Raw genomic sequence first — 26,614 nt, 5'->3', positions numbered from 1 at the left:
GCTACATATTGGAAAATAGATAATCTTTGTGTGCTATTAAAATGCTATTTCGAGACAAAAATCCAACACAATCCAAAACTTCATGATAATAACAAAATACATTTCCACACACATATTTATTTGTGACCTCAAACATTATTTGTGAAGCCAAAACATGCAAAAACACTTCTGATAGTTGTTTTGAATTTATCACATGAGTCTTTATTTGATGCACTGTCAGACATCAACACAATAGCTGTGTATTGTTTTGGTGGAAGGAATCAGTTTTGAGAAGAGGGAACATCGTTTTGAGTGCTGTGCTTCATTTTGATTGTTTAATCATGATGGCAAAAATATATTCAAATGGCAGGGAATTCAAAATAAACTGTAATTCAAATATGAGGACTTAGGCATGGAGGATTTTGCACAAGTAGTCCAGTATCATGAACCACTTGTGTCATATTTAAATAATATGCTGTGCTCATCAACTTATAACTATGAAAACATTTTTCAAAACATTTCCCCATTTTTGAAAAGACATCTAATTTGTATCCTATTTAACTTGAAATGTTTGTCTGACTAGAGATGGTCCCACACAATTGGAAAACATTAGAAGTGAAACTTATGAGCAGACAAGCATTGAAGTTAGACAAACATACTTATCAGCAGATGAATCCTGACCACAGACTGATGTTATCAGTAACCAGCACTGCAAAGCGTCCTACTTGGTATCCTGATAACAGTAAATATGCTCAGAGCTGTACACAAGTTACCCAGACGTCTCTTGACCTTTTTTTCTCATGATGCTGTATTTGGTCCTGTTGAGTCTATTTATTGTGTAATGCCTGTTGAATATTCATAAGAATTAAGATGCAAGATTCAAGAAGCAACACAAATATCATTAAGGAACACAAGATTCAAATAGGACTGCACAGTGGTGTGGTCGTTGGCACCATTGCCTCACAGCAAGAGGGTTTTTCTCATATGTTCGAATCACGCCTGGCGCCTTTCTGTGTGGAGATGGCATGTTCCACATGGGTTCTCTCCGGGTACTCTGGCTTCCTCCCTCTGTCCAAAAACATGCATGTTAGGTGACTCTAAATCCTCCCTGGGAGTGAGTGCGGATGGTAGTTTGTCTCTGAAATGGACTGACGACCTGTCCAGGGTATACCCTGCCTCCCACCCAGTGACAGCTGGGATAGGCTCATATACCTTGCAAAAGTCACAAGCAAAAAGGCACTTCTAACCTCGACCAGCTGGTCATACAGTGGTTGCTTTACAGAATCAGGGACTACAGGTGGAAACTAGCATTTCCTGCTATAACCTGGTACAAAGCATCTTTCCTCATGGTCAATGTTTATTGTACACTGTCCCTGTTCAAATAAAAACATACCATACCAACCCCCTGACTACTTAAATTAAATTATACAGGGTAGTTACTGGGGTGTGAAGGTCAAATAAGGGTCTCTAGTCAACCTAAACTACTACTGCTTCCAAAGCTTAAACTATCAAATGATATGAGATCAAAAATAAATCTATTGCCACTCTTGTTTCCTCACTAAACATGTAAGGGAGTCATCAGGAAACTGGCCCACTGAAACAATATTTGACAGACAGTTCTGTGGCTGTGGTTGGTTTGTGGAGGAAATCCAGTGACAGATCAGTTCAGTGCAGCTGGGCAGATCAGTGTTCCTGAGTTCTTCAAGGCCCTCAGTAGCTCGGCATTTAGTCTCCCCACTACTTAGCAGCCCAGCCCAGCACAACTAAACAATATAATCTTTGCCAAAGTAAATAAGTGGTGTAAAAAAAAAATGAACTACTTGTGGTGATGAGTCCAGTCACCACACAAAACTTTTATTCAATAACCAAGTTTATGGTTCTCTGTACATTCTCACATGTTGGGTATATTACCGTTAATGTTAGATGCATAGTTGCAAAATGTCAAAGGTGTGGATCTGCAGTGTTTTATGGGTCTTTAACACACAACCCTACTTATGTGGCACTTGATGTTGGGTTCAGCACAGTGTTCAGAGGAGGCCATAGAGCAAAAAAAAATGACAGTTTTTGGGAATTTTGGGAAAATTCTTGCTTTTGGTTTCATGACATATTGCCTGATATGACTCACTAACTTGGAAGGAAACCTGTTTATCACGTTGTCTGAAAGCACCATTAGATTCCCAAATAACAACTGTAGTGGTGGAACTTTGCATAAAACCCAAATATCCACCATATTTCTATTAAAATCAGTCTGTAACTTGACTACATTGACTACAAGGTTTTGATACATCTATACATTCTATAAAACTAATGTCAAAATACATACAGTAGTAGTTACATTCACTTGGCAGTGATAAGCGATACACATAAAAATCATAGACACAAATGCACAAATGAGGCTGCTTTTAAGTGCTACACTAGTGAACGTCTGTCACTCCTTATTCTCTCTAAAAAAAGTTTGAGAACTTTTATCTGTGATCCACACTGTGTCCTTACATTTCATCCCCATGACAATATCTCCTCTTCCAAAGTAGTGAAAATTCCAGCATTGACACCCCACAGACCCTGTGGTGTTTCAGCAAGTTACATAGCTCCATATATGCAAGTCAGAGAACTCAGAGAAAAAGGCCAAGCATTGTAAACTTTGCAAAAAGCAAGATGTACAATGCTATGCCTTTGTGTTCTGTAAATAATAATAATTTTTCTTTTTTTTTGCGACAGGGGTCATGTTTTCCAAAATCTTAGTAGCAGTCGCATCTCTCCGTTGAAGGCCAAGCCATACTCCACATTTCCTAATGCCTGTGATACCTCCGCACAGTGTCCTTTCACAGTCCTGCATCTATAGCTGAGTCGTTGCGGTAAAGCGCCCAGTCCTCCTGTCTTGTCGTTGAGTGGCGGGCAGGTGACAGTAACGTGGTGACCTGTGCGACTTCCTCTTGGAGCTACGTGGCAAGCGAGGGTCTGGGGGGGCTGGTAGTCAGGCCTCCTCTGCAGTGGCGTCTATTCCAGCGTAGGTGAAGTTCTCAAAGAGGGCCATGTTCACATAAGCCTAAAAAAATGGACAGTGGCATGTGATTTAAGAATAACACGGGGGGGAGATCTTTTGTGTGGGGGCAAATTTCTTTGTGCTCAATTTGTGACCATCCAAGATACATCAAATTTTCATGCCTTCCTTTCTGTATATATAGTGGATGAAGCATTACCTTTCTAGCCTCCTGCATCCTGCTGAGTTGGACAGAGATTTGGGAGAACGGGGGTCTCTCATAGGGCCGATCTCTCCAGCACTGCCTCATTAACTCATAGCTGGAAAGATAAAGATTAATACGTTTTGATTAGTGTTAGTTTGGGTAAACATGGTAAACTTTTTTTCAGATGTTTGCTATTTAATTTTCAACAAGAAGGAATATTGTAAAATAGAGATGAAGGAATAAGCTCATCATTACAAAAGACAAAATACTTACACTTCATCATCACAGTTTTTGGGTTTTTCCATCCTGTAGCCTTGTGGCAGTTTTTCATAAAGCTCAGCACATGTCATCCCACAGTATGGTGTGCCACCTGAGTCACATACACACAAATGCAGGCAGAGAAATGATTTGATGCAAACAAGCTTGGGCCATGGAAGGCTACCTACTCTTACATTTATGATTTAGAATATGCATGCTCGTTGTGGTTGAGGTCAAAGTAAACTTGGGGTTGGTCTGTCTTTATGTGCTTTAAAATAGCTTAAATACAATTTTTGGAGCAGAATCTCTCCTGGGGATGAATAGCATTCAAAATCTACACGAGACTTCAAAGAAGAAGCAAAAGTTTTGGTGGAAGATACATATGTATCATCTTCATTTGCTTTTAATTGTTATAATTCACACACTGTACCTCATGGTTTTGTCATATTTATTTTGTCACATATATATTTTCTTCCACCTCAGATCTCAGGAGATGTACCTATTATATTTAGTAGGGCTCCAAATAGGGAAATAGAAAACTACTTGATCATGATGGTGAATGTGTCAAGCGGTGATAAGGATCCTCACCATCATGTTATCATCAGTTTGACTGAAGAAAAAGTTAACCTTCCTGTTAACCAAGTGCTGAAATACAACACTGTACTGTAGATACTGTGACTTTTCTGAGCCTGGTAGTATGTGGCCTGTGGCAGAGGCTTTGTGATCGGTAGTCAGACTTATATATAGATGCACAGTAAAGCTACATTTAATGGTAGGGCTTCTTGGTTAAAAGTCTTTGGGTCCATCTCAAGGTGTCTGTTTACTTACCTAAGCTTACAATTTCCCAAAGAAGAACACCAAAAGACCATCTGGGAGGAAGATATGAAGATCAGACAGAGATGTTTGTAAAATGGATATTAAAGGAGAGCTTAGGGCAAATATACAAAATGCTCCTGAAAACATTTTCCTACATTAATGTTCATATCTGGTGCCTTGCAAGTTGTGCTAATCGACAGACAAGTAATTTTGACATATCCTGAAACACTCTTGTTTTTATATCTTTGCAAGATATGGCATAGAAAAAAAATGCATGAGCAAATTGAAACTTTGATTAAAATTGCACAACACAAATAGGATGATACTTTCCTGGTTAAAATGGATTATTTTTCAAAAAATTTAACACAGAAACTAAAAAGTATCCCCTGACTGACTTCTTTAAATAACATGAAACCATAACCCTTCAATCAATCTGATAAGAAAAATTCTCTGAAGAGAAAGACGATCAGTTTCATGTTACAAGACTATGTGGTAGATCACATTGGCAGATACGGGTTGTTTGTGCTCAGTTTTTTTGTGCAACTTTATCTCTCCCCTGCACCCTGTTTTCACTATCTTACTTGCTCTATGTCTCTCAAAAGTGCTATGTGTCTCTCTTTGTGTTTACGACACTCTGACCCTACAGGCAGCCTGCTCACTCCTTCCGTTAGCTGTCTTGTGTTCCTCTGGTCTACTCTCTGCTGTGTATAAATAGGCTCCACTTGACAGAACAACGACTGTCTGTCCTCTAAGTTGAACCCAAGGCTTCCTGGTTGTGCTTATCAGCCACACAGCACACTATTATCACTCTTACAGTGACAGTGGGATGATTTGTTGTTTTCTGTGGCAATGCACTTTGTAGTATATATAATCAAAACTTCCCTCAAGGCTGAAATGTTTTCAGTAAGGTTTTGATAGAAGAAATTAAATAGAAAAATCTATTTTAATACACACTTTTGATTGTTGTAATTGTAATTGTGACCTTAAAACAGCAGTAATGTTTGCTGAGCACATGAATAGACTCAGTAACTCACACATCACTCTTGGTTGTATACACGCTGTAATTTAGGGACTCGATGGCCATCCAGCGTACTGGCAGCCTCCCCTGAAAGCAAAGAACAGATTTGTGTAAATTGTGAAATTTTCTGCCTTATTTTTGATAACAAACACATTAGCTAAGACACACAGGTGATAAATTATAAAAAAAATAGCAAGAATGGATACAAGTATGTAAAACATAGAAATTATATATATATATGTATAATATAATCTGCATTCACAATGTTGTGTCATCAAGTTTATGACTCATATGAGCAACATGGTACACTACTGTACCAGCACTACACACCATAATGTAGTTTAAACATTTCTACATGACTGCCGCCTACAGGTCATTTCTTTTATTGTCTAAACTAAACCTTCAAAGTAACACACCTAATAATAGAAAACTTCCTGACTATTTTATATGGTATGTTTGAAATATCAGCATGTGATAAATCTGAGTTGGTTTAAGTAACTAAACTTCATAATAGGTTTTAGATATATAGATCAATATATTATTTAATAAACTGGCTGTTTATTAAAGACATCTCAACGGAACTTTTAGCCTGTGTGTAAACTGCGACAACTGATACAATCCATCTTTATCAAAGTGGAATTTCATGCCGAACAAAATTACTCAAATCCTAAGCAACCAGTGTCCCCTGGTGGTTACATATCCAAACTACTCACCATTGTCTTCTTAACATAAACTTCTTCACCACGAGACAGACCAAAATCTGCTATCTTTGCCACAAGGTTGTCCCCGACAAGAACATTCCTTGCTGCCAAATCCCTGTGGATGAACTAGTGCCAAGGGAGTAGAGGGAAGAAGAGAAGCAATGTCATTACAAGGTAAAACATTTTGACAAAAATAACAATTGTATGTTTTATACCGCTGTAGTTGTGCTGCTGAAGGCTTTACCAATGGGTCAGTTTATTTTCCTACTTAACCATCATTATCTGCAATGTGGGGGTGTCAATAAATACTATCAGCCCTGATGAGTGGAGATTAAACTTTTACCAAATGTAGACATTTTTAAATCCAGGTTAAAAACATTTATTTTCTCATATGTCTATGCATGATATCTGCACAATATCTTTTAATTTATCTGGACTGTTGCTTGTTTTTAAATTCATTTAAATTATTTTATTTGTTTCTCTTTATATTTTTTTATGTATTTTTAATGCTTCTTCCACTCCCTGCTGCAATGCTTTTATTTTATGTAAAGCACTTTGAATTGTTTTGTCTTTACACTGTCTGCCTGTCCATCAGAGGATAGACTTTAAAGTTCTGATGCTGGTCTATAAAGCTCTGAATGGTCTAGGACCAAAATACATCAGGGACCTCCTGACCCAGTATGAACCTTCCAGACCCCTCAGGTCATCTGGATCTGGTCTTTCATCAGTTCCCAGAGTCAGAACCAGACATGGAGAAGCTGCATTCAGCTTCTATGCTCCACATGTCTGGAACAAACTCCCAGAAAGCCTCAGATCAGCTGAAACACTCAGTGTATTTAAGTCCAGGTTGAAGACACACCTATTTTCAGCTGCATTTGAATAAAGCTCAAAACTTAATCGCATTTTAATTACTGATTTTATATTGTTCTTATTTCTTTCTTTTTGTTTAAAATTTAAATCATGCTTTTTATTTCCACTGTTTTAATGTCTCTTTAAAGCACTTTGAATCGCCTTGTAGTTGAATTGTGCTATACAAATAAACTTGCCTTGCCTTGCCTTGTACATGAAATGTGCTATACAAATAAATCTGATTTGATTTGATGATAGTTATAATGATGAAGCATAATAAAACATCTCATGCAAGATTGAATGTGCCCCTAAATGCAGCTAACATCTAAAAAATGTATGTAAACTTAACCTGTTCAGCCCCAGGATTCTTTTCTGGGGTTCCTGCTGAAAAATGATTTGAGTATTTCTTTGCAATTAAGACCCCACCTAAAAGGAATTGTGTTATGTAATTATCTTATTTCATTGATAAAAGATGGCCCGGTGTTTCCTGTGCTAAAGGAGTTATAAAGTAAGTAAGCACTTAAACTCCTTTCTTTAGTATTTTGAGAATTTGAACAGAACTTATCATGGCTGCTACTTATGATTCTGGGTCATTTCACTAAATTAGGAAGCAAAAAAAAAGACTATTGGACCCGACCGAATAAATAGCATACACCAATAACCAAATTCACACATCCTTTCTCCTCTTACCTGTTTGTCGCTGAGGTAATGCATACCAGTTGCCACATCCACAGCAAACTCCAACAGCTGCTGGGAGGTGAGTGTGGAAGCAGTACCGTGTTCTTTTGCAAAGGCAGGGTCAGTCTCCAAAACACGACTCTTCCTCAAAAAGTCGAGGAGGTTTCCATAGGGAGCATATTCTATGGCTATATACAGGTAGCCTTGAGAGGATAAAGGCACAGAGGTTGAGGATTACTAACCTGTCTATGGACACTATGTCCCCTTGATCATTCTCATAACAGTCCATCCTTTTTTTTTTTTGCTCATGTTTGATTACATAACATATCTTTACAGTGACTGAAGCAGGTCAAGCCTGCTGCTAATAAACATTGCCTGTTCTCTTTGTAGAAGCTATCAGCAGCTCTTATGACAACTAGAACATCCTCTTCATTATTCAAAAACTGTGACTGCAGCCTTGCAGTCCCTTCTTGCACTAGTGCTGTAGGAGAACTTGGCCTTGAATAATTTTGACTTGACACAGCAGAGGTAGACCAGAGCTTTTAGAAAATCTTTACAGAGCTCAACCAGATGGCCGAGTCTCTCTCAACAGGCAAGGGCTTCCAGCCAAAGCCAGAGTGTCTACAGGCCATTAAGCATTTGTGGCCGTTGGAGGGGTTTCATGTAGATTTCACCAGGGTCGTAGCTACCAGGGTCGGGGAAAGTGCCAGAATAATTAGTGATCACCATATGTGGAAGGAAAAAGTAACGATTTGATAGACGGACTGGTCAAAGAACTCAAACCTAAGATGTACGATATTTCCTGCAGCAGTTTCTTTCCAAAACAATTTACAAATAGAACTGTAAGAAATAATTTCCTTTATACAGGATGAAACAGAAAATTAAAAAATATAAATAAATAGTTGCATGATTTATGCACTCCTGTTTCATAGCAGGAAATACAAACACTTTAGGACTGTGTCATGAATGGTGTTGTGGACATTGGTGTTAGGGTTTGTGGAATTTCTTAGTTACGATTTGTTTTCTCTTGTCTTGGTTTCTCTGCAGTTTGTTTCTATTCTGTTGTGTTGTTTGTGTTACGTAGTCACAGGTTTAAATTAGGATGTATTCTGTTTGTAACTGACTAGTCTTGATTTGTCTTTTTGTTCATAGTTTCTCCATTGCTTTTGGGTTTTGAATTTCTAAATATTTTCTATGGTTTAATTATTTCTTAGTTCTTTGTTTGATTATTCTGTGTTCTTAGTTTGAACTCTTTAATTGCTCTCTGTTCTATGTTCTTAGTTGGCATTTTGTTTGAGCTTATACTTCATATTCTGTTTTAGATTATTGTTCTGGTCATTACTCCGAGTTATCCTCATTTCCCCTGTTTTGGTTTTCAGCTCCACTTCCACACCTGTGTCCAACTCAATCAACCTCAGCTGCAGCTGCCTCCCTATTAGTTCTCCCCAGTTCTCCTTCGTTCAGCTCAGTCTTTGTCAGATCTTTGCCCTTACTACCTTCTAGCCTTTCTCTGTATTGTGTTTGTTACTCATCTGTTTTTGCCATCTTGTTAGTTCTGTATTCAGTCTTGTTGTTTTCACAGTTCAGTTTATGGTTTTCTGTCACAAATTGTATATGCATTTATCTTATGCTGATTATTTTGATATATCAGCACTTCATTAGAGTCAGCAGAAAAAGGAACATCTTCCAAAAAATTCTCATGCAGAAAATAAATCTTTAAGTAATTTATCCCTTAAATCTATGAAATATCTTTCTGTTAAGCTTGTCGTCCTCTCTTACCATGCAATATTTCAATGCTGATTTCCTGCAAATATTTTTTTCTTTTGCAGTGAAATTCCTATTTTCCCAAGCATAATGGGAGGTAGCACAGCAGACATCTTACTTCCAGGAAGTGTTGAGTAACTTTTTTTGGCCATCCACATTTTTATTTGTATAGTTTCCTTCCTCCTTTCTTCCCCACAACATTCTTTTCTCCTCTCCTTTCTCTTTAGACTTACTCACTCCCTCCTTTGTTTTTTAATTTTTTAAATGGAGAAAGAGTTTTCTCTAAATATTTGTATTAAAGTATATCTGTATGTATGTCTGCATTGTTTATTACTATGCCGGGCTGCAGTATAGCTCAACTGGTCAAGTGGTTGTTCGTGTAGAGAGGCTATAGTTCCTTGACGCATGTGGCCCAGGTTTGAATCCTGGCCTGGGGCCCTTTGCTGTATGTCTTCCTCCAAACTCCAAACCTCTTTCCTGCCTACTCACCATCAAATGAAGGCCACTTGTGCCCAAAAAAAGCATTAAAAAAATTATGCCAGTCACAGCCATTACCTAATGTCATGTCAATTTCGTGCTCTTCTTTCTGAATCTAACTTAAAAACCAAACTTAAAACACAAATTTAAACACAGCAGAATGAGGGTTAGGCAAGTCAACAGACACTATAAATTGGATGGATGAATGTATTTCAAGGCCGATTTGGATTTATAATACCCTCACTGATGTACTTAACAAAATACATTTCCTCTCCCACATGTTATCAATCTTTGATCAAAGAAAAGTAATTACATTTTTCAATTTAGAAGCCATCAGCTGTAGTGGTTGAAAACTGATACTTCTTAGTAAGAACGGACACCAAGGAAACCTTATATAAGTATATTAAATACATGCCACAGCAGTTTGACTTTGAGGCTCATGGACAAATCAAACAAACTTAATGTTTCTAATTCTTCTAGCAGGCAAATATCCTTTCGGTTGAACACAAAGTGGTGCTTTTCAGGTGCAAATGACAGTACCAGATGGGAGACTTTTATCTATTTTCATCTCCAGAATGAAAATTCATACTTTTTAACTGGGGTGCTACATACTGGTGGTGAATGAGCCAAATCTGGATAGATACTGTATCACACATCTATTGAGTAATGTAAACCAATAAAGACAATACAACATCTATACAGACTACAGATGAGATCATAAAGTCTGCAAAATTTGTCTTCTATTTCCATGCCATCTATTTCCTTGAAAACTGTCCAAAGCTCTAGAAAAAAACAAGTAAGTTGACTTAGTTGTTGACTTTCAGTCAAGGCTTTGCTGTACTACACGGCAATATAGTGATACTGTGACTTATTTATGCATTAACGTCATATTTTGTATTGTTTATTGTAAATCCCACACTGCATTTAGCCTATATGCTTGACCTCCTTATTCCCTATTATGTATTTTTCATAAAGCCTGGTTACTTGACTGTAAGTCAGCAAACATACAGCCAACTCAACTGTGTGTGACAGAGATATCTGTGATTGTGGCAGTATCATCCATCATACCCATTAACATTTCCTTCAAACCTCAGATCATTATCCATACATCCACTAGATGTCGCTCACCTACCTCTGTTCTCACAGGCTCCTATCAAGTTGATGATGTTGGGATGCTGCCCCAGTTTGCACAGTACTTCCAGCTCTCCAGCAAAGTCTCGATGGTCATTCTCTGAGGCAAACTCTATAGGGAGAAAAGCATGCATCGCATTGTTAAACAAAGTCTAAGCAAATAAAGTGTTCACAGATAACACACAACACTGGCTTTAAATGGGCTATTTGACAGTATTTCAGTGGGCATATAGTTGTAACTGCATGGTTACCCTTTAGCATCTTGATAGCTGCGCTCATTTTGCTGCCGTCCTTTTTGATCATGGCTTTGATAACCTGTAACAAAAATGCTGTTAGCTCGTATGATCAACTGCATGCAAAAACCATTTTAGAAACACAGTCAAGTAAAGATGTAAACACCTGGCCAAAGTTGCCTTCTCCAATGACATCCTCAAATTTTATGTCCTCCCACTCAAGAATTGGATAGGTGAGAGGGTCTGGTGTGGGCTTGGGCCTTCGCGTGAGAGTCAGAGTTCCTGAGTTAAACTGCAGAATTGTTTCTTCACCCTGGTGATAGAAAGATTCTAAAATGAGCAAAAACAGAAAATGTGATGCAGTTTTCCAAATTCTGATGAGTAAATAGTAGGGGATTCTCACTGATCCAGATTGGTAGGTAAACGTGCGCCGACGGTTCAGCAGCGTCTTCCTGATGAAGAAAAGAGCCAGCAGTGCCAGCATTATGGTGACACAGGTTACAGCCACCGAGCCCACTACTGCCTCCAGCAGCTGGGAACTGTCCCCGACAGGTTTGTTCCCAACACTCTGTGTGGTTGCCGTTAAAATTGGACTGCCTATTTTAGCATAAGGAAAAAGATGGAGAGAGAGAGAGAGAACCAGGGACATGAAAAAAAATAAAAACAAGAGGAAAAATCAAGTTGATTTTGAACCAGTTAAGATAGATATTCTGTTTTATTGTAGCATTATTATTATCGTGAGAAAATAGCTGTCCCTCATGTGTGGTCCTGGCACCTGGGAAAAGCCAAAAGTACAGAAGTGATGAGATTTTCCACTTGGAACTATTTTTAGCTTGAAAGGAAAATAAACATGCCATGAAAGAAACCATAAAACTACTTTATTTATATCAGCACACCCGCCTATCTGATCCAGTTTGAAAAGACAACCCACAACACTAACAACTGGTATTCTCTTTGGCGTATGTAAGTGGCCCTGAGGTGACTTTTGTTGCGTTGTGTTTTTCAATAAATAAAAATGAATTGAACAATAGTATATTTAAGACATTTTTGCACAACTGAACAGACGGTAAGTTTCTACTCACCATCACCTTGTGTCTTTGCTTGAACAAAATTGCTCCACTCTCCTGGCACTTTAGAGAAAGCCCTCACTCTGAACTGGTAGTTTGTGCTGCTATTGAGTCCTGTCACATCTTTGGTGGTCTTGTTCCCATCATCTGTGTCCACCCAAGGGTGAGGGCTCTCCTGGCCAACTGCTTGGTACTCTATGACATATTTGATAATGCCTCCATTTGGATTCTCTGGGGGCTGCCACCTCACCTGAATGGCTGACAGAGAGAGGGTAGTGGCCTGGACGTTGAGTGGGGATGATGGGCCTGAGACACAGAGACACTGCTTTTGTAAGTCAGCAATAGCTACTCTGTTACATTATAACATAAAACTGCTGGTCTAATCAAAGATTTTCACAATGTTTTCTCAAAGAAAGTTTTATTACCAGAAATAAAAGCAGTAAGAGCATTAATTGCCTTTTCCATTCAGTGGAACTTATTATGCCTTTAAGTCCATCGGTTGCTGAGCTTATTTCCTCATTTCATTAAGAGTTTGTGAGCAGAGGGAGATTCTGCAGAAAGCATCAATCCTACTCTTTTTCTATGAATAAGTAGCTCTTATCATTAATTCAGCTCCATAGTTGTTATTGCAAAACTTGGAGCCTTTGATATACTTTATACACGCACACACACACACATATATATATATATATATACATGTATATGTATATTTATATTACATTAGACCACTTATTCTTCCACAAACCATGCAGGTTTCACATGCAGGTTTATACATTAACTACAGCTTTTAAAATGAGCCTTGCATGCTGCTTGTTCTTAATCATCAGCAGAGGTGTTTGTTACCCTGGCTGTTGATGCGGAAGTGGAAGGGTTTGGAGGGTGGCCCCTGGCTTTCACAGTTGATGAGGCGCACCACCACGGAGTAGTCTTGATGATACTCCAGGTTGTGGAACTTGGTGGAGAGCACATTGAGCAGGGTGGTTTCCTCCAGTAGTTTCTCTTTGTAGGGTGGTGGCGCGAAGAGCTGCACTAAAAAGCCGCTCGCTGTGCCAGCAGTAATGCCATTGTTGGTGGGCAGTCGCCAGCGCAAGGTTGCATTGCGGCCCTCCACTGAGTAGATGTCAATCTTAGGTTGAATTGTGGGCTCTGCAGCAACAGACAACACAGGATGAGCTGAGGGAACGACTAGCTCTATTTGCATTTCTCCTCATTAAGCAGCTTCAATAAAATAATTTTGAACAGCACTGACATGCTTCTTCTCTTCCTTTTGATCTGCTTTCCTTATTTTAGTGGTATGATGCATGACAACTGGTGGTGGTCATATTTTTGTCTGTGTTCAACAGTGCCACTAAACACTTAATTTCAAAACGTCTCATTTGGTTTGATTTCAATAAAATGTTCAAAATGATCATATATCTCACCAAAAGCCAAAGATTATAGAACTGGTTGAGAAAAAAAAAAAATGAAAACAGACTGTTTACAAGGTACAGTTGCTCAAAATCACTCCACCACCAGCAGCAACAATGATGTACAGTATCCAACTTATCTCATACTTTTAAGTGTATTTTCACATAACTTTATAGGTACAAATACTGAAGGAAAGAGTCTCAATAGTTCTTCCATGTCTGTTGCTGGTGTCCTTCTAAATGTGCACTCCCACATAAATCCACTGTCCTGAGTTTGACTCGAGCCAGGGGAATCAAAAGCAGTCTCTTTCACCAGATTTACTCAATTACAACCAGGTTGTGCTTGTGCAATACACCGGCCTTTCCTTGTAACAAATAAATTTTGTTCCATTTCACACATGAACCGAACCACATATTGACAAAGAGTCAAAGTTAGAGAAGTATTCACTGCTGCACTCCAAAACAGGAACTTGAAGATGTATTTTTTAAAGCTCTTTCTTGCATTCATGCACATATTTACTCTCTCCCTCTGCACCACACTCATTGAGGAATCGAACTTTGCCTATACTATTTGAAAACAGGTTGTTTCTTCTTTTGAATGGTTTTGTGATTACTGGCTAACCGATGGTAAACCAAGTTTTTTTTTTTTGCTATTTCAGTCTTGATCCCATAATGTGTTGATTTTTTTTAAGAAACAACCACATATCACTTGAAGGCAATGGCATGTTTATATGTTTGCCTACAACTTGAGTCTTTTCTTGACATTAGGGAAAGAATCACTGCTTCCTCTTGGTGTGGGAGAAGTACTTTCACTAATATTATGACCAAACACAAGATAAAAGTGCTTAAGTTTTCTTGTCCGGAAGATGGACACTTCCTCTAAAGTTTTCCAGATAAATATGCTTATGTCCAATACATGTGTGTTCTCTTTAAAACTGACAGCAAAGATCTATGTTCAGCTTACCAGGACAGTCTGTCTCCATGATGGCGTCCGGTCCTGGGGCCCCTTCTCCTTTCTGCCCAGGACGACTCAACTGGACGCGAATATGGTAACGTGTAGAAGGCTCCAGGTTCATCAGAGTGATGGGCTCCTTTTCACTATAAACTGAGATAATATAGGGGTGGAATAAGCTGATTAACAAAACAATACTGTAGATAAAGATAAACCCGCTGAGACGACTGAAAAAAAGCTTACTACATGTTTTTATGTCTCTTACTTATGATGGAGGACCAAGAGTCTCCATTCTCAACAGGCTTGTAGAGGAGTCTGGTTGAGATGATGGGGCCGTCACCTCTGTGGGACTCCGCTGGCATCACCAGTAGCTGCTTACTTCTCTTCTCTAGCAATTTTGGAGCAGTAGTGGGCACCGGAGGCTCTGGGTAGGAATGGGGAAATATTTTACCCACAAACATGAGAAACCTATCCTTCTGACATCATTCATTCATAATGTTGCTCAACAGAAACTGCCCTCTCAGACCTTTAATGGTGATGTTGAACCTGCGAGAATCTTGTCCTCCATTGGTGGACACCCTGCACTCCCAGAGTCCTCCTAGCTGAACACTCAGTTGAGGGATCTCAAAAAAGGCTGTGCTCTTATTCGAGTCCATGATGGTTTGAGAAGGCTGAGAGTAAAATATCCAACATGGTAGAGCAGTGCAATACATGGAAAACCACATTTTTACTTCCTGTGCCCATTCATTTTTTCCCAAAAATAACATCAAACTGACTCATTTCTTTGTTCCTGTGGGAAATGCTGGTTCCAGTCTTTATCAGGTTGTTTCTATAATCAAGGAAACAGCACAGAAACAATAACTCACTGAACTGAACATATCACTTCTGGGCAATACTTGGTAACTGCTGCGCTGTAGAGTGATACAACCTTATCTTGGTCAGACCATTGTGTTGCTGACTTCCTCAAAACGTGACTCAACCATTTAATCAGTTAAAGTTTCAAAGCATAGTTCAATTAAACTTTTGCTGTATTTTTTTCTATTTTACTTACAGTTAGTTGGGGTTTTTCATACCCATTAAAACAAAAAAAAGTGCCTGCTTTCTTACACGAGAGGATTAGTCTTATTGTTTTTTTTTCTTTTTTTCACCGTGTTATTAAGTTCACTGATGATCCTGTTATGATATCTGTACTAATTGACGACCCTGATGGCAGCAGCAGAATTCCCAGCCTGATGTAAAGTGCCCTTCTTGGAGATAATAGTTGATGTTCTGTTTGTGCAGCAGTGCAAATATGTGTGCTATGTAATAGACAACAAGTTGGCCTTTAAACGTCTTCTTGAAAAAACATCTTTATGAAAATATAGGTATAAGTTACTGCCACTCAAATAAAAGAAAAACATTGCTGGCCGCACAGCTTTGAAAGAACATGATAAAGTGGAAAAAACACGTTTAAGTTACTCACATCAGGGAGCAGAAATGGTGCCCACATGTGGGGAAAACTGATTCAAAATCTCTTTCATCTCAGCTGCCACTGTTTTTTTCTTTTTTCACAAACAATTTTTTTCCCTTTTTATCATGATTTACTAGTTAATTTTGTTGTTAGAATTCTTATGTGGGTATCTCTGGCTTCAGAGCTATTTTTACCTCTATGGTCATAAAGACATCAGTTATCTTTGATCCTTCATTCAGGGTCAACACTTGGTATCATTATACTTTGCTAATCCTCACTAGGAAATCCGATAGAAATGTTTCACAAAATCCTACACTATCCCTTTAACTATGATTTTTAAACATATGGTTGACAAATGAGCAAAGCAACATTGTCTCTCTATTTACAGCCTACAGTATATTAATTACTCTGTCACTGTGTGACCTCGTTGTTAATCTTTGGCTTACTAGGAAGACTTTTTATTTTGTATTTTACTTATTCCAATTCAGTCTTACTATAAGTTATCTCTGCTGAAGTGCTGCTTACAAGTTCTGGTCTTCTTACCTTGAGCACAGTGCTGTCCAGCTTTCGCAGTTCAATGCTATTGTGACTGGGCAGGGGGTTGCCTGTAGCTGAACATGAGATCTTTGGGCTAGAGTTCAGATTCCACTCCATGTTGTTGTCCAAGTCCAAGATTTGAGGAGCCCGGTCTGAAGAGTAGGAGAGAACCATAGGACAGGGAATTAAAAAAAAAAAAAAAGTTGGGTAGTTAAGGAAGGAAATGAATTGGCAGTAGAGAGAAAAATGAAGAAAAAAATCAGAGGGAGCTGCAGCACATTTCAAAACCTCAGATTTTGAAATAAGATGTCCAACCATTTTTCTTTTTTTTTTTTTTAGTGAGAGGGACATTCTTGGCAAGAGTCATTCAAGCTTCAAAATGCTCAAGCATGACATGCAATTGAATTAAACCAATTAATTATTCACCATACATGCTGGTTTCATCCCGAGGTTATGTGATGCTTCATCAGAAATGTTGAAGAGGCAAAAAAAAACTTTTCTAACTATTTAAAACTGTTTTTCTTAACGTGTGTCACTGTAACTGTTGTGGAGGATTATGGCAATGCAGATAAAGTAATGATGTAAAAGAAGGAGGTAGACATGAAGGATTAGCGTGTATGTGATGACACCTACCAGACTTCTCACAGTTCTGTCCTCTCCAACCTGTTGGACACTGGCATCCACTGAAACGGTTACAGACACCTCCGTTCTGGCATTTACAGCTCAACCTACAGTCTGGTCCATACATGTCATTATCACAGGCTGATGAGATAAAAAAAAAAGGCACATTTATAACATCTGATTATGATGTACTGCTTATGTAAATGGAGTGCTGTTGTGCTGACCTCTTTCACAGCTACTCCCAAACCAGCCACTGGCACAGGAACAGCCGTAAGGGTCTGGTAGGCAGAAGCGAAGCCCCTTGCAGTTGCCAATCCCCACGGAGCTACATGACTCCTGGCAGTTTCGGCCAAACATTCCTTCTCCTCTGCAGGCTGTAATCCATCAGAGAAAGGCATATTCACAAATGTGTTTATTTGAATTCTTTTACTTTTGCTGTATTGTGCAAAACACCACCAGAGTAACCTATATGCCAGTGTAACTGGTCTGGAAGCTGTTGAAAACTAAACACCAGCAGTTTAGATAGAGAATTAAAATAATTCAGACAATAGAACAACACAAATTGATAAATGTTTCTTTTAAATGCAGCAAAAATCACATGTAGTCTCTTTACAATTATTTCAGCAGGAGACCTGGGTTCAGTTCACACAGTGCAAATAGTTAGAAAAAACCCCATCAGTCAAAGCTAAGACAATGCATCATTTTGATCCAGTGTTGACTGAGCACATCCTTTTAAATCAGCTAAAGTTACATGAAAATTATATTTCTAAAGTAAATGTATAGCTTTTTGTGTTTAAAACTATTCATTTGTGTTTAAAATTTTTATTCTATTATTGCACTGGCGTTAGATAATGCTCATATAGAAGCTCATTTTGATGTAAAAATGGTATTTCAGAAATTTGTGCAAGTGCAAAAGTGAAATTCTGTATGATGAAGGTTTGCGGAAAGTTTGTCCCACTATCTGTAGCCCTTCTTTATTTTCAGATATGTAATCTGAACAAATGCCTAGGCTAAGGACCAGCTGCATAAAGACAGAATTTCTTTTCAGTTGGATTTATTGGTAAAAATAACTCTGTTCAGTAACATGTACACATTATCGTCTAGATTTTCAGTGAAAGAGAAGGATGGCCCACATAACTCAATGCAGTTTTAGATAAAATATTAAATATATTCATGTTTTCATTTTTTATGAGAATACAGTTGAATTTTCAGTCATACAAAAAACTAAAAAAATGATTTGGTTTGCCAATTATAGTTCTTGGGTTGAAACTTAGCTGATTAGGCATTCTTAACAAGCATCAGAATCAACCAAGAAGATAGTAACAATCTTATGTTCCAATAGAAAAATCACTGTTCTAAAATCAACAACATTATATAAAACATACAAAGCTTCAGACTTAAAGGAGGAAGTATGTAAAAGTCACTTCTGGTCACAAAAAGTTAAACAAATACGATACATTTGTATGTAAAGGCGGGATAATTTTAGTCATGAAAAATGTTTTTTAAACACTTCTCTACCATTGCCATTACTAACAGCCTGAAAATAAAGAGTGCACCAGAGAAAATAAATATTTTCTGATTATTTCCCACCGGTTACTTGATGAACAAACAAACTTGCATTACCACATGGGAAGGTTCCACATGGCTGAATTTTGTGACTGTAGCTACTTTTTCTCTGCTGAAGCTTTTGCTCTCAGTGTACTGTAGTACCGCCTTAGCCGTTACAAAAACACTTGTGGCTCTGAAACAAAGATCAAAAAAGCAGCTTGTTGCTCTTTCATACAACAGCAGAATCATTTACTTAATCTCCCCAGGTCTTTGAAGCACTGTGGAAAAGCAATCAACCAACACTATAAAGGAAAAAGTCCCTGGAATTAAAAGTATTTTAAAATTTTGTTTAAAAAGCAACTGAAGAGGTCGCTGCCTTTCACCTAATAGGTGTAGGTTCCAAAATAAGTTGCAGCAAAACCTTCTAAAAGGGGAACAGTCAACAATAAAAAAAATAAACAATCCAGTAAGCAATGTTGTTAAAAAATCAGTCACTAAGTCTGTATTACTGTACAGTTGTGTAGTCGAGCATATTAATATAAAGATAAATTTAATCAAAATACATATAAAAGTTCAGATTTCTCCTTTAAATGTCTCTTAAGCTAAAAATGTCTAAGCATATTTGTCTTTTTTTGTGCTGTTCATGTGCCAAGTCAGACATTTGCGAAGTGTGATTGTCTATTTTCACATATTTAACACTGATTTATCCTACCTAAATAGTACTTCTGAGAATGAACTGACTATTTGTTTCTTTATTCTTTATACTCTCTTCATCCATCCATCTGTCTTTCTTACTCACTCGTTCACACATGCACAGATATCATACTATATTTGTGAGGTTGTAGAATACAAACCTGTCTCACAGCGTGTTCCCATGAATCCAGGAGGGCAGATGCAGTCTCCATCAACATCATGACAAACTCCACCATTGAGACAGTCCGGACAGTCCTTGTCACAGTAAGAACCCCACTTCTTACCAGGACAGTCTGCAGAGAAAAACAGTTTCCTTAGAGTTGTATACAGTTACATACAGTATAATGACCATACACATTTGATAACATTTGAGGATATTTTGTGATCTGCATGTTTGGATTGTATTTTGTTCTTTGATTTATTGAAGCACAAACTTGTGCGAAATGTGAAGAGTAAAACTTGTTGCATTATGAAGTCAATCTAGATACTAAAAGCAAAGGTACATGGATTTTGCCACTAGCTGATATGTAATATTACAAATTATCAAGCACCACTGTAGCATCTGTGCAGTGATTTATGTATATCATATCTGTATATTAACATTACATCACATATTTGCTGGAAAAATGCTACACACCTCGATTTTACATTACGATTTCACACTCTGTAAGTGCCATTGCTGATGTAAGTGCTTTATGTTAGAAATGTTATTGTATGAATTTGACAAACCTCTAACAATAAGTCTCATCCAGGCACCGTGGAGGGGTGAGTCCCCAACATAGGTGGCACTGTAGAATCCTTGATTGGCAAAAGCTGCATTCTCCACTGTCAATGCAGCCGTGTGGTTTATCACCTCATTCCAGTGAGTCATATAATAGTAGTTTCCTAGATCATGTAAAAATATCAAGGACAAAGATTCAGTCTCTTTTTTAATCGCCTAAACATCCTTAACCAAAAGCCTGTATGTCTTCCTGGATGGTTTCTTAATGTAGTTTAAATTTTCTTACCATTGTATTTCCAGGTCACATCTCTTTTTTCAGGGCGAACAAGCATCATGCTGAGGTGAACTGTCTCTCCTTTGTTAACAGTCAGTGTAAGTGAGTTTGGAATAAAATTAGCTGTAAGAAACACAAAGATGTGCAATTACTCACTTGAGATAACACACCCTCCATGCTTGCAGCAGGGAAAAACCATGTTGAATGAACACTGAACACACCTTTTCGATAGTTGTTAATCATTGTGACCGTCTCAAGTGCATGAGGAGCTTCTTGAGTGGATTCACAGTAGAAGATGCCAATATTGTCTATATTTTGAAAGTCTTTGGCTACAGCCTTCTTGTTCCTCTGCTTATCCACTTTAAAACTTGGTGGGATGGATAATAAGAGGATTTTGTTGTCTCTCTTGATGTCCAACTTGACATGGTTAAGACTGCGCTCCCCATTGACACAAGAGATAATGAAGTGGTTGACATCGGTGACCTCGGCTGTGGAGATCATGGTCATGTCCATCACGGCATCTGCAGGACAGGACATTAGTCACTCAGGCTGGATCATTTTTTTGCTACCTCATACTTTGTACCACTGGATGAATAAAACGAACTAAACTTCTTTTTCACAGGAAGATCCAAAGTTCCAGATATGAAAGATCACTTTGGTGAGCCTTAAATTAAGAAACAAACAATACAGAAAACATCTGTACATTTCTTTAGGACCACATCGTATTGATCAATAGTTTTCATGGCAGGGGACTTAATATTTGCAGAATCAACTAATACAATTTTTTTTTTAACTATTTTGAATCATGTTCAGATCTATGAAGCTCACTCCACACAGCTTTTTTTTTTTAATGCCTGGTTTAAACTGTAAATTTTTGTGTTTCATGTGCTAGAAAACATTTAAAATGGCCCAAATGATAGAACAAAAGTAACTGATGTGCTAATGTCATTGGTGTCTGTTTCTGCCACCATAATCTCACAATTTATTCTTAAGAGTGGCACTAATTACTGTTAAAGCTGAACATAGAACTGACACCTGAGAAAGTGACTGAGATTTTGGGTGAAACACAAAAGCTTTCTGGAATGTATCTGGTATCTGATTAAAAGTGCCAAATACAATAACGCCTGTTTTCCCCAACATTCCTTCTCTCTGGTTTTGAAGCGCCAGATCCACAGAACAATGGGAGGAAACATGGATGAGCTCCTTTTCCCCAAAGGGTTCAGAGAAATACGACCAACACTGTTAGGGTCTTTAAGGCTCTTATAAATAACTGTATTATTAAGAAAAGTGAAACAGAGCGGTCTTAGCAGGAACCTACATCACACTTCTCGCAAACAAAACAACAGTTTGCTCTGTTTATGAGCTACTCAGACAGCAAAAACAAGATCTTTCTCACCTGATAAATCAAAGAGGAACAATACATACATCCATATAATCCTCATGATTTGTATAATCCACATAGTGAAAAACGTTCCCTCACAAATTGAACTTCCAACAAGGTCTTTCCGAACTCTACATCCAAAACGGTGGCGCTGCGTCACAACAATGCGCTTTTTTACGCATAACTTCCTCCAAAACTCCTGTTAAGGTCTAAAAATCTCTTCAGAAACGAAGAAGCTGTAAAACATGGAATCACACTGCAGTCACACTAAGCACAGTCTAAGTTACGGTAAAGCTCAGCTTTCTCTGGGTGGGAAAGGAAGGAAGAGCGTCAGCAGACAGCGGAGGACTGCTGGCGCTCTAGACCTCCCCGAAACGATTAGAGTAATTATGAGTTCAAACTTTGTCTCTTTTTGTACCAGTTTGATGCAAAGAGCTCGACCAACAGTCTTCGTATACGACATGATCTAATACTTTGTGAGCTGCTACTGCATTGAGTAATGGGTCGTTTCAATTAATCTGTTTCCTTATCAATATGAATGATAATAGTAATAATGATAATATCAAATATGACGAATCAAAGTTAGAAAGGATATGAAACAACTGAGTTAGAAACTATTTTTTAGTTTGTAATTTATAGTTCATTTTTAGAAACAATAAGAACTTTTTTTTAAAAAGAATAAACGTTTGGCAAATAGTTGTTATATTCATTAGAAAATATATGGTGATGAAAATTAACTTAAACAAACATTGTGCATTAATTTATATATAGCATGCACTGATTTATCCTAGACCTATACTATGCATTCCACAATGTGTCTTTCAAGACTGGCATTGCAGTTAATAGCCAAATTGCATCTTGATATTAATTGTGAAGATAAAATCCAAAGTGCAGCAGCGGCCAATGTCAAATTTTTTCCAAATACAACAGCTTCGTTCTTTCACTTCAATGAGCTGCCCACAGTCCTTACAGCTTTTATGGTCAGCTTAATCAGTCAGCCTCAGGAAACGATGAACAATATGCTTGTTGTGTCTATTTCTGCCCCTATCTTTAAAAAGTCCTGCACAGTCCCACTCTGACATGTGAAGCTGGAACTACTGCTCATGCCTTTTCTAATTTTCTCTCCAAAAACTGCTGGGCTGATTTGGTGTTTTTCCTCTACGTTTCCTCGAGGCTTCAGACAATTGCCTTGAAGTTGACACAACTTCTTATTGTTTAAGATTTCCTGTTTTCGATTTTGGGAGTTCACATGGGCTTCCTTAGCCTGTAGACACGTGCTATTGTAAGGTTCACAAACAAAAAGAAAAGAAGAAAGAAACACTAGAATTTGAATAATATGCTGTCCAGCATAAGTAGCTAAATAATGCCATATACAACTCCAATTCCAAAACAGTTGGGACTTTGTATTAAGACAATGCAATGATGTGCAGTTCTCATAAACAGAACGTAGAAAACATATAAATGTTGAAAATCTGACAGTTTGCTTTTTCATGAAAAATATCTGCTCATCTTGAATTTCATGGCAGCAACATGTCTCAGAAAAGTTGGGACAGGGGCAACAAAAGCCTGGAAAAGTAAGGGGTACTAAAGAGGAACAACTGTAGGAACATGCTGAAACTAATTAGGTTAATTGACCACAAGTTAGTTACATGATTAGGTATAAGCATGGAATTCCCGGCATGCATCCAGAAATCATTGTCTGTGAATACAAATGCAGGTTACGGGTCTAGCAAAGAGGAGCCATATGTGAATAAGATCTAGACCAACTGATGTCTTCTCTGGGCCAAAGCTCATAAAATGAGCTGAGGCAAAAGGGAAAACTGTTCTTTAATTTAAAATTCTAGACACTCCTTACTTAAGAGAAGAGGCACCATCTGACTTGTTTTCAAAGCTCAGATCAAAAATCTACATCTCAGATGAAGATGCATTACTACCTACGTTACTGGTAACTTTCACATATGGAAAGGCACCGTCAGTGCAGACAGGTATATACAGATTTTAGGGCAACATAAGCTCCCATTCAGATTCTGACTTTTTCAGGGGAGGTCTTCAGTAAAACAATACTAAACTGCATAATACATTAAAACAGTGTAGCTATGTAACTGAAGAGCTGGACTGACCTGCCTGTTTTCACCAATTGAAAACATTTGACCCTTCATGACATGTTAAACATGACAAAGAGGACCAATTACTGTTGAGCTGCTACAATCCTATATCAGACGAGAATTGTACATTTCTCTCCCAAAGGTCCAGCTACTCGTCTCATCAGTTCCATCAACAGTTGCCATCAAACTCAAGATGAGTTAATGATTCTCAGGAAATCATAAGATATGTCACTTTCAACATTTGGTATCCTCTATTGGAAAAAAATTGGTTGCTGAGATCTGAAATTAATTGCATTCTGGTTTTTAGGTGGTTTTTTCCACACAACTTTTTCTGAAATTCATAGTTCAATGTCAAATAGTGTATGGATCACAAACTCAGAAACCTTAATCTAAAGAAGAATGAGATGCATTGGTATCTCATTTATAAAACTTTTAAATGTTACCTGGGTGCACAGGTTGAAAGTTTTTTTTCAACAAATGCGACAAATGACAGTGTTTCTGTTTTTCTTCTTGGCAAACAAAGGATCTTGATTCTCACATTTGACTCAGGTCTCCAAGGTCCTTTTGACCTGTTATTGTGACTTGTGTGTGTCAAAGGCCAAATAACCTGTTCCAAAACCCTTATTTCCTCTGCATATACTTCAAAAACCTGCATTGTTTAGAACAATAGGAATAAGGATTTTGAACTGTCAAATGAGCAGACAAGTCGATGAACGTCGACAAAAGTTGCAAAATCTAACAATCTGCAACAAAATATTTCTTTAGACGGATTTTGCATACTGATCTGAAGCAATTCTCTGACAATAACGGGAGATTTTGCAGAGTTTTGCAAACTCAATTTAAGGAAAGAAATAAAGTGGCGAGCAAAGGAAGAAGTAAAAAGGAAGAGTAGTGTTGCATGTTGCAGACACAGCTTGGTGGAGTCTGAATAGGAAGCCAAAAGGGAAAAGACTAAAGGCTAGGTCAACACAGATGCTTCAGCCTCTGGCTGCATTAAACCTGTCAAGAGCCAAAAAACAGGCGTGAGTGCTTTTGTGTGAGTGTGTGTGTATCTGTACATAAATACTGTGTGTCTGTACTCTGTGTAACGCCTATCTGAAAGGAGAGGCAAGCAACAGACTATAAGCATGTGTGTATACTGTAAGTGCATGTGTAAGCTGAATAATGTGTGTGTGCAAATGGAAAGGAAATGGCTCTGGTAGACACGAACGGGGTGGAGACGACTATCTGTACTCCTCAGACACTGACCATTGTATCCAATAGTGTTTGTTGTTCCATGGTAATTATGAAATGTGTTTGTTGTTTAAGTAAGAGCCACTTTCTTAATGACACTACTAGACAAAGACATGGCTCAGGGGGTCCCCTGGCCAAGTTAAAAAAGAAAAATATAACTTCCTAAGGCACAACAGTACGAGCGACAATGAAAAGCTTGTATGCACATAGATATACTACTGCACACCTGCAGAGGGTGACTTAACACATGAGAGTAAGCATAGATTTTTGAGTTAAGCGGCAGTGGGTCGTATCATTGAACCATCCATTTGAGTAAACTTTCTTTGACACAATCACATTATAGCCAGTCTCTTTATTTTCATAGTTTAATCATAAATCTCCTCAGGCCTCTTTCTCGTCCATATCTGTAACAGTTTACATTACCACCCACGAGTGAAATTTTCAAAAACTTCATTCATAAAAGTGATCGTGATCAGCTGAGATTATGGGGAAATACCACCCAAATTGTGTCAAGCGATAATTTTACAGCAGCATGCTTGTGGGTATGTTCTAGTGGTTTTTGACAATTTGTTGTGGTTGTAGTGAAGGAGGTGTTGAGGGTGTTGCTGAGGGTGTCTGGAAGTGAGACCATCGACAGAGGCGGGAGGTCTGAGAGACTTTGTGAGAAAGTTTGTATTAAATTCCCATTTCCCCTCATTGTGTGGTGAGCTGGCATGGCTCCACACGCACTAATCCTGCTGAGCCCTGGGAGCCTTAGCAAGGGTGTCACTCACACCTCTCAGGGCCCCAAAATTACCCCCCTTGATTTCTCCCAACTGCAGTTTTAAAACTCTGACCTCCATCCAAATATACCTCATGTTGTCTGATAAAGAAACCCTTCTTATGGATCATGGGGCTTTGGGAAGATGTGTGGATAAGTGCTTGATAGCATAACTAGACTTGTGTTTGTGTGGGAGTGGGTGAGTGTGTGTGTGTGTGTGTGCGTGTGTGTGTGTGAGTGAAGAAAATTTAAGCGAAAGTGGATATGAAGATGAAAGACAAAAAGACAGATTCTGAGATAAAGCATGTGTGTGAAAATTATTAGCAGAATTTAGATACTTCCATCATACCGAGTTGGATTTCCCTAAAGATAACAAGCTATAAAAGTCTGATAAGTCTCCAGGTTTCCTTCCATGTGTTTTAAATGTGTTTACGCTCTTGTAAGGTCTAGCTGTCGACAGTTTTTAAAGCAAGATTTCCAACACTCCATGGTGACAAACTGACAGGTTTACATAACATTATCCCAGCTATACTTCCCACAGAGAATAAAGGCAGCTTTCATGTCGCCATGTTAATGAGTGCTGTCTGAGCTTCCTCTGAAAATAAATAAATAGATAAACTATGACCTCACATACGTGCTTGTGTTCATGTCACACTTTAAATTATTTGTTTAAGTGCATCTGTGTGTTCTGGGTTGTACTGTAGAGTCAGCTTTGGTCTGTTCAGATCAAGGATGCATTACAAGTTAACTGCTCATGATGACTTCTTCCTTTTAGAA

At 38.2% G+C, this 26,614-nt stretch overlaps 1 protein-coding gene across 3 annotated transcripts; it reads right to left on the bottom strand.

Moving 5' to 3' along the window:
- Nucleotides 1–1,796: 1,796 nt before the first annotated feature.
- Nucleotides 1,797–22,034, bottom strand: tie1 (tyrosine kinase with immunoglobulin-like and EGF-like domains 1). Of its 3 annotated transcripts, none has more exons than XM_075485858.1 (24): nucleotides 21,755–22,034; nucleotides 20,580–20,879; nucleotides 20,371–20,481; nucleotides 20,093–20,248; nucleotides 19,525–19,656; nucleotides 17,347–17,496; nucleotides 17,135–17,263; nucleotides 16,508–16,653; nucleotides 15,041–15,185; nucleotides 14,780–14,938; nucleotides 14,527–14,667; nucleotides 13,000–13,302; nucleotides 12,172–12,462; nucleotides 11,493–11,686; nucleotides 11,256–11,402; nucleotides 11,108–11,171; nucleotides 10,858–10,968; nucleotides 7,497–7,687; nucleotides 5,970–6,083; nucleotides 5,273–5,343; nucleotides 4,251–4,291; nucleotides 3,438–3,534; nucleotides 3,180–3,279; nucleotides 1,797–3,025 (listed from the first exon to the last, which is right to left on the bottom strand). In XM_075485858.1, the coding sequence occupies exons 1-24, from the start codon at nucleotides 21,816–21,818 to the stop codon at nucleotides 2,954–2,956; spliced, it is 3,429 nt and encodes a 1,142-aa protein (XP_075341973.1). In that variant the 5' UTR covers nucleotides 21,819–22,034; the 3' UTR covers nucleotides 1,797–2,953. The 3 variants fall into 3 exon arrangements, with proteins under 3 accessions (XP_075341973.1, XP_075341974.1, XP_075341976.1); XM_075485859.1 differs by having other exon boundaries at nucleotides 12,178–12,462; XM_075485861.1 differs by lacking the exon at nucleotides 13,000–13,302.
- Nucleotides 22,035–26,614: the final 4,580 nt, after the last annotated feature.

This window comes from Odontesthes bonariensis, chromosome 15 (assembly GCF_027942865.1).
Source record: "Odontesthes bonariensis isolate fOdoBon6 chromosome 15, fOdoBon6.hap1, whole genome shotgun sequence".
Taxonomy (NCBI): Eukaryota; Metazoa; Chordata; class Actinopteri; order Atheriniformes; family Atherinopsidae; genus Odontesthes; species Odontesthes bonariensis.
This window is presented reverse-complemented; position numbering and strand designations above follow the sequence as displayed.

Coding starts and splice junctions, on each gene's coding strand:
- tie1 (XM_075485858.1), bottom strand. CDS start 21,818: ATGTGGATTATACAAATCATGAGGATTATATGGATGTATGTATTGTTC. Junction 20,880..21,754: donor GTTCCTCTTTGATTTATCAG/GTGAGAAAGATC, acceptor CCTGTCCTGCAG/ATGCCGTGATGGACATGACC. Junction 19,657..20,092: donor GATGAGACTTATTGTTAGAG/GTTTGTCAAATT, acceptor TTTTCTCTGCAG/ACTGTCCTGGTAAGAAGTGG.